The 14,691-nt window shown below is 35.3% G+C and overlaps 1 protein-coding gene across 1 annotated transcript; it reads right to left on the bottom strand.

Moving 5' to 3' along the window:
- Positions 1–8,990: 8,990 nt before the first annotated feature.
- On the bottom strand, positions 8,991–9,850 carry LOC106132337 (fork head domain transcription factor slp2). The gene has a single exon (XM_013331704.2). The coding sequence runs from the start codon at positions 9,830–9,832 to the stop codon at positions 9,131–9,133; it is 702 nt and encodes a 233-aa protein (XP_013187158.2). The 5' UTR covers positions 9,833–9,850; the 3' UTR covers positions 8,991–9,130.
- Positions 9,851–14,691: the final 4,841 nt, after the last annotated feature.

Below are 14,691 nucleotides of genomic sequence, written 5' to 3'. Positions count from 1 at the left end.
ATGCATTTTCGTAAAAATTTTTGAGAAAATTATACATGATCAAGTGTACAATGCTTTGGCTTCATCATTTATCGAAGAGCAGCATGGTTTTCTAAGAAAGAGGTCGACTAACTCCAATCTTATTAGTTTTATTGATTATGTTACAGTTAATATGGAATCAGGTGGACAAGTGGACTCTGTGTTCACGGATTTTAGCAAGGCATTCGATCGTATCGACCATGGAATCCTGCTAAAAAAACTTTACTTAGCCGGAATCCATGGAAACCTATTTAGGTGGTTCAGCTCTTATATTGAAAACCGATCCCAAGCCGTAGCTATTAATGGCTCCCTATCTATTTGGAATGTGGTGCCTTCTGGGGTACCTCAAGGCTCATTATTAGGACCCTTACTTTTTAATATTTTCATAAATGATGTGCGCTCCTGCTTCTCAAACTCTCAGGTTCTCCTTTACGCGGATGATATGAAAATTTTCAGTAACATTTCTAGTGTGTCGGATTGTTTACTTCTTCAAGAGGATTTAAATAAATTTGCTGAATATTGCTCTAGTAATAAATTGGACTTAAACATTAATAAATGCTACTATATTTCATTTACCAGAAAGGCAAAACCGACGCATTACAATTATTGTTTATTAGGCAATGAACTAAAGAGAGTCGAAGAGATTCGGGACTTAGGTATCATACATGATTCAAAATTAACATACGAAATTCATATCGATCACATAGTTAAAAAGGCCTCTAGATCTTTAGGATTTCTTAAAAGGTCGTGCTCTCAGTTCACTAATGTTAAACTGATAAAAATACTATACTGTGCCCTGGTTCGTAGCTCCCTCGAGTATTGCTCCCAAGTCTGGAATCCTCAGTACAATATATATATTGATAGGCTTGAATCAATCCAAAGAAAATTTTTAAGGTACTTGCAATTTAAAACAAAGTGTTTTGATTCTTACTATAATTCTATGTGTTCAAGGTACCATTTTCTGCCATTATATATTCGCAGACAAACTGCCGATATTATGTTTTTAGTAAAAATTGCTCAAAGCCAGTTAGATACTCCATCTTTATTAAATAAAATTTATTTGAAAGTGCCTACTAGAACTGTTAGGTTGCCCACATTTCTATATGTTCCATATAGTGCATGTAAATATAGACATAACTCTTTCTTTGTCAGATCTGCTATTGAGATAAATAAAATAGCTGCCCACCCAGATCTTGATTTATTCAATTCTAGTGTCAATAAATTTAAAAACACTTTATCTCAGGCATGGTTTAATGGTTCTCTCTCTGCAAGTTAGGTGTTCTCCTTGTGTGATATATCTCTTTTTTTTTCTGATTTCTCTCTTTTTTATGTTAGTTTTTTCCCCCTAAATTTTTCTTTCCTTCTCTTTCAGACAAGCTGCTTAGTTACTCATATGCGAGAACATGTTAATGGTCATTTGTTGTTTATTTCTTTGTTTATCTAGTTATGTAAGACTGTTTGTTCTCCAAAGAAAATAAAATAAAATAAAATATTATAAACTATCTGAACGGGCCGAGGGTCTTTTAGGTCTTGTCAGAATAAAAACAGAATTGTGCCTGTTCAAGATGTCTTATTGTCGATTGTCCTTTTTTTTATAAGTCATCTAAATTGTCAAGTCAAAGAGTGTTTGTCCATGGAGGCTGAACGGCCGCTACACTATCTTAGTAATCAAGCTACTCAAATCTATGAGAGGTCCGGACCCTCGGAGTCGTGTTTCATGAGTACTCCCGTGTCCTCCTTAAATCCAATTAGGATGGTTATCCTAATTGTTACACAGCTTATTATGTCGTTAGGATGTTTGCAGGAAGGAAAGTATGGGTGGGCTACATTTGTAGATGCCTAAATAGTATAGAGATGTAAAAAATGATTAAATAAATAGATAAGTATAACTACGGGACAAATTACACAGATTGAGTTACCCTTGAAGACTTGTGTTACGAGATACAAACTTAACGATACGAATTTTAAATATAACTTCACGTTTATTTTTGACCTTAGTTATCTAAAGATTTTTGATCGGCAGCTCATGACACTGGGAAACAGGCAAGGATTCTGTTCCCGTGGGAATTCAGGGCAATCCTCTTCTAGTCCTTCACTGGTCAAGGAACACATATATGCCTGTCAGGCTATAGGCTACGCGTTATCTAGTGAACAGTGAATAAGACAAGCGTTTCATCATTTTAGATAAATTAATTTGAAACGTTAAATTTGTTCTTATCTTCTTATTTCTAACTTTCCACGCTCACTGGCTACAAAACTAGAGAAAAATATCAATTTTCGTTTCAATTATTTTCTAATAAAAAATAACCATATTCCCAAATAACCGTAAAATTCAATTGAGACCCACATATCAGCAGAGAAGGCAGACAGACCAACAAATAAACTTAATAACTATAAATTGATTCAATAAATCGTTTACGAAATTAGACGAAAACCCCAAAAGTTTCACAGGATTCCGAAATCCGGTGAAATGTACAAACGTACAAACATCCCGCATAATAAAATGAAACTAATAGATCAGCTACGAAAATATGGACAATGTTACTAAACTGGGAATCAAACTCGGGGCCATTTGTACCAATTTTGATGATTCTGTCTGCGCCCGCGACGGTCTATTGTTAGGGGGAAGCGTTCGTGGAGATTTACGGAGTGGTTGTTATTTTACATTATGCCGTGAATTTAATATAATATATTACGAGATTTGTGTTAAAATATTTTTACAAATTATCAAACACAATCAATTATGTCAACAAAGAATTTTTGACCATAGACATTATCAAAACTATTTAAAGCAAATTAAAAAAAAACTTAAATATTTAGTTATGAAGTTCAATCATGGACGACCGTTCACCTGAATAAGTTCAAAATTGTGTTTAGACCTTGTAAATAAATATTTCGATATAAGGCATTTGCGTAATTAAACTTTTATGAAAGTTAACTGAATTTAAGTAAACTATTGAAGAATTTAAAAAAATAAAATATCTTCTTGTCTCTATAATTCAATAGGCTGTTAGTTAGCAACCTGTCACTATTTGAATCTCAATTATTTCATTAAGCCAAATAGCTGAACGTGGCCATTCAGTCTTTTCAAGACTGTTGGCTCTGTCTACCCGGCAAGGGATATAGACGTGACCATATGTATGTATACGTATAATTTAATAACAACAGCATCTTCCAGATTCCCGTGGAATTGTGAGCATGCGGGATGGGAGGCCGCCACATAAATACTAATTATCCTATTGTCCACTCAAAGAGGGATGAGTAATCATTGTGCTACAAATATTAATTGTATTATTTTGGACACTATTTTAACGAGGACATCAATTATATTGAAGGCGAAGATATTTTCAAGGCGGCACCAATAGAAAAAGAATAGGACCACTCCATCTCTTTCCCATGAATGTTATAAAAGGCGACTAAAGCATAGGCTTATATACTTGGGATTTCTCTTTTAGGCGATAGGCTAGCAACCTGTCACTATTTGAATCTGAATTCTATCATTAACCCAAACAGCAGAACGTGGCCTTTCGTCCTTTGATGACTGTTGGTTCTGTCTACCCCGCAAGGGATAAAGACGTAATTATATGTAGTATGTATTACAAAATTCCAGCCGTAATAATTAAAATACACGAGAGACAGACAAAGCGCAATGACATCATAGCACAGAGCAATAACAATTGACACAACAGAAGCAATCTCCGGGCCGCCAGAACGCTTATTAAATTATATTGTGACCCCTGCACTGGGGTTAATTCCTGTAATTGCTCGTCTATCTACATACACACATACATATAATCACGTCTATATCCCTTGCGGGGTAGACAGAGCCAGCCTTGGAACGACTGATAGGCCACGTTCAGCTGTTTGGCTTAACGATAGAATCGAGATTTAAATAGTGACAAATAAAAATTATGGCCAAAACTCTACGGCCAAATTAAGATGGATAGTTTAATAATGTAAGATTGAGATACAATCTCTCAATCTTACATTATGAGCTGGCCGATCACCTAAACGAGGAATCTAAAGTTTATGAGATACATTCTTACATTATTAAAAGTATAATAATAGTCATGTAGAAACCCGAACACAACGTTCAGCTGACAAAGACACTACAAAAAAAAACGGCAAGGATCATTTTACTTCCAGCATAAGACAAAACCACCAAAAAGTCGGACATTCAATATCATATCTGAGGGATCAGATAAAAATAACCTCATTGAGCCCTAATTACCGCAGTTGTCGATGGAAGCCCGTTAGATAAACCATAGACAACAAAGATGGCCGCTCTTTGATCTGATCGCGCGTTTGAAGTCGCCGCTAAGCTGGTTCCTATCGTTGCGATTCCGCTGAAAACTACGTTTTCTACGAAAAAAAAAAACAACAGATTTTCATTTGTTTTGTAAATAATTCACGCAGGCACTGGAGTTATTTCATAATTTTTGCAAATTAGATAAAACTCATCGAGGAAGTTCAATTTCGCTGGTAAGTCAATATATTTGTCGTAAACCTACATTACTGTAACTAACTATTTTCTGTATTCATAGTTACAATTTTTGCTAAACAGCAAATTTGTAAGCATTATAATCACGCGAGCTTTGAGCTACCTGCGAATTTCGACAATTTATTATTTAGGCACTTACATTTCAAGCAAAAAAAATAATTTTATAAATTCTTTAGCCATACAGTGATGTTATTATAAATAAAATGTCATCGCTATCCATTGAAATTTCTTCCATTGTAAACAACCCAAACATTGTGAATCATGAATGGAAGAAATACTTCCATAATTATTATAATTTCGTCCAAAATCATAAGTAAATCCTATTTTGTGTCCAAGAAAAACTTCCGCTCAAAGGGTGAACACATTCAGAGCAATGTGTGCAAATAAACATGCGACATTGAATAAACTCAATGTGGACAAACAGACAATGCGACATACTATAAATATTTCCAATTGTGCGCATTCTACGTCTGTCCATCGCGGAGTAATCCTTTCTTTTTTTTATGAGATTAGCCAATACCAATACAGAGAAAGTTTCAATTTTGAAATCCTTCTCAATGAAGGTTTGTCACGATAAACACCATTTTTTTAATATATATCCGTTAAATACAAAGTGTTTTGTTATCATGTTCGGCTTTAATATTAAAGACACAATTTGACATTCTTGCAGAGAAAATATCACGACCGGAACAAATATGTTTGTAGCATTTAAGATTTGGAATCAACAAAAACAAACGGCTTAGCCATATTTAGATTTTCCCGAAGTCGTAATGCACGATGTTGCCATATTTAAAAAGAGATTAGGCGAGTTTTGGCGGGAAGTCGTCAGTATTGAAACCAAACGCGCCACATAAAACGGGTTAATCTTTATTTAATCCCAACATATGTATCTGTCGTTAGGTTTTGACGTAGATTTACAATTATTTACAAGAGATTCCCGATGCGCACCGCTTGTGTCGCCTCACGCTAATCCGCGGATTAGATGCTCTCTTGTTTATGGTTCTGTCTCTGGTTAATTGTCTGTGGTCGAGAAAAAGCGCGGGAACAAAACTGTCAATTGATTTATTGGAGGGTGGGTCTAGTGCAGCTTTTCTCAATATATCTCGGCGCAAGATGTTTTGTGTCGGACGAGACATGGCGGGATTATGAAGGTGTCATGTTGCGTGCGGTGTGACAACAGTTGTTGGCAACGTTTTGCGTGTTCCACTGAGTTCAGAATAAAAATTGAAAGCTTTATTTAACTGTAGTAGTTCAAAATATATTTTGTTAAGTGTTCCTAAACGTTGATTTTTCACCAATAAAGGTCTAGTTTAGCTTTGTGTCTTTATTCTGTGGTAATAGACGGTAAACGAAATATAAAGTTGATCTAAGAATATTGTCAAAAGAAACACAAGATTTAAGTAAGAAGTAAATATAAATTCTTGTAGGAGAAGGTAAACTTCAAGTGATATATTTTGTATTATTGAATTGAAATATTTTTTTTGAGTTGGAATCTAATACCATGAAACGACTTTTAGGTAAGTAGATACTTTAGTTACCGAATGACCTATTTAGGACAAAGTTATTTATCTATCAGTCTTTTCAAAACTGTTTATTCTGTCTACCCCGTAAGGGATAATCTGTGATTTTAAAAATGTGCTTATTTCTGTAAATTAATCAGCCGTATGTATGTAATTTATCCCTAAAAATAATTATCACAATATGTATATATTTCATTATTTTCTGTTAAATATTTATTCTATTTATTAAGTCCATTCTTTCCTCTTTTTACCTATCCTCTTGTCCTCATTTATAAGGTAATTATGATGCTCTAAAACTCATACTTTATGAGTTCGCTGCACATCAACATACACACATCGTAAATGTTTGGACGGTGGCATTATACTAATGGTCAATATTTACTAGCACGCTTGTCGATTATTTAACTTTTTAATGTGTAAGCATTTGGCATTTGGCCTACACAGATAATAATACTCCAACTGTTAGCTAAAGAAATAAATTTATTTTTAAATGCTTAATGCTTTCTTACTCCTACGACAGATCGTTTAATTCTTTATAATCGTTTTATTATTTTCCAGTATGAATCGTAGAAGTCGATTTAGGTACTGGTATGGGAAACCAATCGCTCAATTAGTATTTTTAATTTGAAACTACTACAATACAATACAAATTATCTTTATTGCCCCTAAAAAATAGATATATGTAGTAGAAAGATACATTATAAATATGTTGAGCAAAAGCGGACTTATCGTTAAGCAATCTCTTCCACCACACTTATTGTAACTGTATACCTTAATACGTATCCAATTTTGAAAATAAATATATTCTATTCCATTTCATAACAGCTTCGGAAATTTGAATTAAATTTTGTTCAATTTAAATAAAAAGATCCAAATATGTTAGAATATCGTTTCATTGTATTATTTTTAAAAAAAGAAACGTTTTTTAAAAAAACAACTTTGTTGAAAAACGTTTCTTTTTTCAACTTCGTTAACCTTCTATTCAATAAATTTAATGCTGAACTTCATCTACTAGCGCCATCTCTCGTAAAATTCAAAAGTCAAAACCATTCACTGCAGGCTATATCCCACAACATTTATTTCATTCGTACCTATTATTATAGGTACAAAGCCGGAACAATACAACGAAAGAGATCTGAAACAGGGTTAGGAAGAAACATTTCTTTTTATTTCTCTCATTTCTAACCTCTTACACTCAACTTACAACCGGGTTAGGATTTCGGGTAAGGCTACTAATCATTCCTTTATAATTTGCAATTAGGTATATATTGAGTACCTTACCCATACCATATACCACACCACATGGGGAGGGAACCTAACCTAAGTTCTAATATGGGGGTTATATTCCCATAAAAAGTTTGCGAAGTCATATTTAAGTCGTTTTGTGTAAAGACCCATCCAATTCTAAATACAATTTAAATTAAAAAAAAAACCTGATCTAACCAAATCTAAATATGCGTACTATTCGTAATTAATGACACGTTGCTACTAGTCTACTCATTCTGATAATACCTATGTTGTTGAGCTGAGTCTACTTTCTGCTATGTAAGTAATCTGATTTTCAGCCATGTAAGTTCATGTCACCTAGCTGAATTGTCGTTCGGCTATCCTTGCACTCATGTCATTACATGTTAATTATCAGCGAGAAGATAATTCTAATAGAAATTACAAACCAAGACCATAGGCCTATAACCAGTTAAATTTTGACACATGTCATAAATACCTACATGGTATTAAAAGTTCGCTCCAGCACCCTGCAGCTCTTACAAAGTTGTTAGACCACCAAAAGACCAACTCTTACAGGTCGCCATAACAAAATATTTTACCACTAGCCGTGCCCGCAACTTCGTCCGCGTGATTTAGTTATTTTGGGCATTATTGCAGCCCTCAAGGATGAATAATTTTCCCCGCTTTTTTTCACATTTTCCATTATTTCTTTGCTCCTTATAGTTGCAGCGTGATGTTATATAGCCTAAAGCCTTCCTCGATAAATAGTCTATTCAACGCAAAAAGAATTTTTTCATTTCGAACCCGCAGTTCTTGAGATTAGCGCGTTCAAACAAAAAAACTCTTCAGCTTTATAATATTAGTATAGATATAGATTACCACCTCTATCTCTCATATCAACCAGTTGCATGTTACGTCTGACCTCCACAACCTTTGTGTATTCATACAAATCTAACTCAGATTGGATCATGATCACACATCCATTTGCCTGAATGTGCAGGTTTCCTCACGATGTTGTCCATCACCGTTAAAGTATCAGTTAGCACTCAAACTACTTACAAACCTCAGAGTCATTAAGTACTTACAGGGTCAAGTTAGGATTGGAATCCGTGCCGCTATACCTATGCATCAGACATTTTATTCGGGCATTTTATCGATTCAACCACCGACCCTTATACTAGGTATTTCTGTTAAAATTAAACTCTGTTTAGCCTTAATGAGAAAAAACAGACAAACAGTTATCACTTTATCAAACAATATAAATTGGTACGTAACTTAGTTGCAACTTTGAATTAAAATAAAATGTGTTACAAAAAAAAAATCTTTCAGAAATTTCTGTCAAGAAAATAAACTTCTTTTATGCTAAACGAATCTATAAAAGTGATATGAACGAGGATGCCTAAAAAATGGAACAATAAATAATTGGATTTTAAAAAACTTACAGTAAAATATAATAAGTAGATACTTTGTTTAAGAAGAATGCAAATGTGTTAAATTCTGTAATAAGTATTTGTTAAAACGTTACTGATAGAGAACGTTTTCAGTCTCAAAAGTTTTAAATATATTAGATAACTGTAGTTAGATATTCTTAAAACTGTTTATGGATTTAAGGTCATAAAAAAATCATAAAAAACAATTACATATAAATTATTGGCAAGCCTCTGCTTGTAAACGTTTTATTTCCGATATAACTTAATTTACTTATTAAATTAATTCGTTAAATATTCTTAATTCGATAATAAATAGCGTTAACTTTATACAAACACTACCATTACACTACACTCCACCTATCACAGTTTTTTCACAGTCCGGTCTTCGTGAAGGTAATACTCATACCTTCGTAAGACCACAAGCATCCTTCCCATCAACTGTGTTTCATCAGAGAATCTGGTTCGCTCTCTGGAGGGCTCACAGAAGGGGTTAACCCGTGAATTCTTCTATATAGCTGATGATACGGACTAGGAGGTGGTGGTAGCCTTAACAATGGACTCGGCAAGGCGTACCTTCCATACACAGAGAGCAGAGGCGGGTATAAGCCAACAAGGGAGGCGTAAGGGTTCCCGAACATCGGATGCAAAATCGCACCACGTTTAAATGCAGCCAGGCGAGATCTGGAAGCGGCCGTCGATCGACGCCGTAACTTCCCTGTCGTTCCTCCAATAAACACATCGTCTGACGACGGATCTAGCATCCAATAATTCCCTTTTCCCGGATCGTCGTAATGCCGAGGAACTTTGACGAAACATTTATTCAAACTCAGATTGTGCCGTATAGAGTTCTGCCAGCCTTGTTTGTTTTCCTTATAATAGGGGAAATTCTTCATAATGTACTCGTAAATGCCATTTAGAGTCAATCTCTTTTCGGGACTGCTCCGTATCGCCATCATGATCAGTGCGTTGTAGCTGTACGCTGGTTTTTCGCTTTTTTTCTTGTCGTCACTGGTGGACGCTCCTGGCGGCGGGGTTTCGGTCCCGGTGACGTCCAGTTCCGCGTCGGAAGGCGAGGGGGACCGGGACGAGGCCTCGGGCAGCAGGTCGCGGATGGCGAAGCTGTGCGGAGGAGTCATAGTGCGGCATCGCGAACCGCCGGCTCCTTACTAAACTTGCTGACGCTAAAATCGAGCCAAGCCCCGCCCGAGAGCAACGCCCAGCATGTAACCCCACCTTATATTCGCGGGGCTAACCGGTTTTTAGTATACGACAACCTTATGTATTAAGCAATAAGGGCTATTTCACATTGGCGCAAGATCAGCGTTGACTTTCGTTTGTATCACACATAGGGTGAAACGGGTTAAAAGAATAAAAATTAACTTGATCTGTCATGGGCTGTAAACATTTTTTTTATGATTTTCACGCGTTGTTTAGGAGTTTATTTAGTAGTTCTAATGGTTGGTTTTGGGTCTCGGTAATTAATAATTGGGTTTTAAACAGCGGCAGATGTTGAGGTGTAATAAATTATACGATGGTAGTTGACAAATTTGTTCGCGCGATGTTTTGTTATTGTGATTATAGTCATAATGCGATTAATGATTGTACTGACATATATTTATGCTATAAGATTTGGAAGTAAATTCCATATTTTGTTTCATTCATGTAAGTAGGTAAGAATACATTAAAGAACCATTAGATATATTCCCTAACTGATTAGTGGAAAAGTTATTATTTATGTACATCAAGGAAAAATAATAAGAATAGAACTTAAAATAAGAGAAATTTAGTACAAGGGCACTACTAGGTATTATTGAACTTAGGTAAGTAGATATGATCTTATTTTGATGCACTTACGGCGAAAACAGGAGATTATTTCTATTAGGTAAGTAAGTAGATTTATCGCTCTGTAATCTTTGCATAATTCAGGTTGCACATCTCCACAGCAATTACCCGGCGTAAGTAGGTATAAACACGTTAAGTATATATTTATGCCAATTTGTGGTAATTTAAATTGAATTGAAATGATTAAGTACTTATTGTTTTTTGTTTGATTAAGTAAATTTATGACTTTATCTTCGTTTACTAGCAATATTTTATTACAAGGCCTATACAAATTCGGTATACTTTTTCCAGTATAAGCAAGCAGGTAAGTAAGCAGAGATCGTGGAAAGTAGAAAGATGTAGTCGCTGCCTACCCATCCGGCAAAATGGAGTGATTTTATGTAGGTATGTAGGTATTATTATACGTTCCGTAATACAGATTTACGGATTCTTAATGTAGTACGCACCAAAAAAATATTTGTTTAATACAACCCACTTACTTTCATAGTGTATTTGTCTGTTTAATATAAATCTTATAAAATATATCCAAATATTTTAAGTAAATATCCTATACCTCGTTTGTGAATTCCGCGAACGAACATCTAGTCTCCGCTGATATAGGTATACCTATATTCTCTATTCTATTTCTGTCCAAGCAAAACAAACAGTGTCGATTTGCCCCGCCTACGCGGCACGCCCCGCTATGACAGGACAGTGTAGGTATAGCCTTATATTTACAACATAACCTGGATAAAGATTAACCTACGACGCTGAAACGAAGGGTGTTATAAGTTGTGTTATCATGGGTCTTTTTGAATCTGTAAGAAGACCCTAATTAAGAGATTGTAAGTAGATCATATCTGGGAAACCAGACGTCATGTCTAAATAATCCAACGCTTAAGGGTCAAAAGTAACTGACTGCACCTACCCTCAGAGATTCCAAATTTTTTATTATACTCGTAGGTGCAGTTTTTAAGTGGTTAAAAAGTAAAATTAAACGCGCACGTAACGTCCTTACCTTTATTTTTTCTCGGCCGTTTCGAATCATGTTACAATGATCCGTGGTCACCGAACGACTAGAAACTTCTATACATACATATAACCACGTCTATATCCCTTGCGGAGTAGACAGAGCCTACAGTCTTGTAAAGACTGATAGGCCACGTTCAGCTATTTGGCTTTAAGATAGGATTGAGATTCAAATAGTGACAGGTTGCTAGCCCATCACCTAAAAGAAGAATCCCAAGTTTATAAGCCTACCCCTTAGTCGGCTTTTACGACATCCATGGGAAAGAGATGAAGTGGTCCTATTCTTTTTTGTATTGGTGCCGGAAACCACACGGCACGATTATAATCTGAAAATATAAACTTCTATTTTCAGATTAATACTGAATATACTTCGAAATTTCTAATCGCTACTGCTTTCAGAGTAATGACACAATAAACACTAACAAGAAGATAATGTTTTAAAGGTACCTAGATTGAATGTAGTCTTTTAAGTTAAGAATTTAAAACAAGGGCACCTCTTGCTCTACTACTCTCTAGAAAAAAATTTCTTCCATTAGGTCCACGATAGAAAAATGTAAAGAAAAGCATTGGCTTGTGTAATTACATAATTAACAAGATATAAACTTACATAAACTTACTAATATTAATAAACCTAAAACATGTTATCTTATTAAAACAGATAGCAAATAAATAATCATACATTACTTACTACAATATACCTACTGAAATAAGTACTTAGTGGATGCCTCACGATGACAACGACAGGTAGTGTTCTCTCACTCCCCTCTTAAAACTTGATAAGGATTTACTATCACGACATCTGGCGGTAAACAACTCCATAAACAGACAGCCTGGACAGAAAGAGTGGCTGTATAAAGCAGTGCTATGATGTGACAATTCCAGGATAAGTCTGCGGTGCAATCCACATACATACATACATACATATCATCACGTCTATATCCCTTACGGGGTAGACAGAGCCAACAGTCTTGAAAAGACTGAAAGGCCACGTTCAGCTGTTTGGCTTAATGATAGAATTGAGATTCAAATAGGTAGTGACAGATTGCTAGCCCATCGCCTAAATGAAGAATCCCAAGTTTATAAACCAATCCATTAGTCGCCTTTTACGACATCCGTGGGGAAGAGATGGAGTGGTCCTATTCTTTTTTCTATTGGTGCCGGGAACTACACGGCAATCTACAAAGCGTTCCAAATGAGTTTTTGTAAGAAAATCTTTCACGCACTTAGAACGGATAGGAAGGTAATTATATTCATCATGCATACATACCTATAGTCACGTCAATATCCCTTGCGGGGTAGACAGAGCCAGCAGACTTGAAGGCTGAAAGTATTCATCCTAAATACTTACCTTACTTATATCATGCCATCAGAAATTTTTTTACGCGTACCATTAAAATAAAAGAATCCCTATTTAGTTCCCAATCTGTGAACAAAAATAATTCTGTTTTGTTTAAGGGTGTGATGTTTATGTTAGTTAATTATACTTATTGCTTACACGAAAGGTTTTGTTATTTGTCCATACTGATATTCCTAAGTCTTCTTTCAATCACACAGGCTTCGCTATCAGTTATCCTAACTGATTGGTTTTCTCAGTTATACATACATACATATAATCACGTCTATATCCCTATCGGGGTAGACAGAGCCAACAGTCTTTTAAAGACTGTTGAAGAGGCCACGTTCAGCTATTTGGCTTTAAGATAGAATTGAGATTCAAATAGTGACAGGTTGCTAGCCCATCCCAAAATAAGCCTACCCCTTAGTCGCCTTTTACGACATCCATGGGAGAGAAATGAAGTGGTCCTATTCTTTTTCCCATTGAACGGGAACCACACGGCACTCAATCATCCACACAAATATTTAATTACAACTAACCGGTAAGTATCTTTATTTGAAATATATTTTCTAAAAACCCATAGGTATAGGTGAACTTAGATATGTTTGTAGGTATGTTTGTTCTCGCATCACTCGAAAACTATTTCGCGATAATGTCGTTTTCACAGATACGTTGGCTCAATTAAATCAATAACTCCGAGAAATAACATGTAGTTAGTACCTATAATTCACGCAGAACTATGTAGTAAAATGGTTCACATGAAAGTCTTAAATAATATGTGTGCCGTGTGGTTCCTGGCACCAATAGAAAAAAGAATAGGACCACTACGACTCTTTCCCATGGATGTCGTAAAAGGCGACTAAGGGAAAGGTTTCAATACTTGGGATTCCTCTTTTAGGCAATGGGCTAGCAACCTGTCACTACTTATTTGAATTTCAATTCTATCAGCCAAGCAGCTGAACGTGATTTTCAGTCTTTTGATGACTGACGGCTCTGTCTACCCAGCACGGGATATAGACGAGATTATATGTTATGTTATACTTAAATAAAATCTTATAAATACTACGCTACAAACATAAGAGCTTGAATATGTTTTTAGACATTATTTCTGTTTCACAAATAATGACATCAGCACAAACATTTAGCAAAATACAGTTGGATTTTGACAAGGAAACATTACGTACGCGTTGCAATTCCAGCGACCAAAGTCTGACAGCCGTTGTTGGTTGCAAATAGGGTTGGCAATCGAGAGAAAAATTTTGTAAGTTAAAAAAAAACTCTTTTTTACCCAAACATTTCTTCTTAAATCACAGCATAGAAAAATAATCAAGGGAAAGGCTAATCAACTTGGAGTTCTTCTTTTAGAAGACGGGCTTAAATCTGTCACTTAGTATTTGAATTTCAATCTTATCATTAAGCCATACAGCTGAAAGTGGCCTCCTTCGTCGATAACTGTTTGCTCTGTCTGCGTAAGTGATAAATAAAGCCGTGATTACATGTATGTATGTATGTATGTACATTTCTTCTAAGCTAATGAGCTTGCAAAGATTGAAGAAAAATGTAATTAAAGCACAAATATGTTCGCGCATCGCTACATGATTTTATGTATATATAGGATGTAATTGAATTTATTTATTTATTTTAAGTAACTACGACTTACATATAAGGAACCTGTCTCTTATCCTAGCGGCTCAGAATCTTTCAGTCAGTCACTCATTCTGCCCTGGTATAACTAAAATGCCGTTATCTGCCAAATCCTTGTTTTAACTAAAACGTCAAAAATGCGGTAAAAATTTAAACTGATGCCAT

The sequence above is a fragment of the Amyelois transitella genome, chromosome 14, assembly GCF_032362555.1.
Source record: "Amyelois transitella isolate CPQ chromosome 14, ilAmyTran1.1, whole genome shotgun sequence".
Classification (NCBI taxonomy): domain Eukaryota; kingdom Metazoa; phylum Arthropoda; class Insecta; order Lepidoptera; family Pyralidae; genus Amyelois; species Amyelois transitella.
Note: the sequence above shows the minus strand (reverse complement) of the source record. Positions and strands in the feature narration are given on the sequence as shown.

Coding starts and splice junctions, on each gene's coding strand:
- LOC106132337 (XM_013331704.2), bottom strand. CDS start 9,832: ATGACTCCTCCGCACAGCTTCGCCATCCGCGACCTGCTGCCCGAGGCC.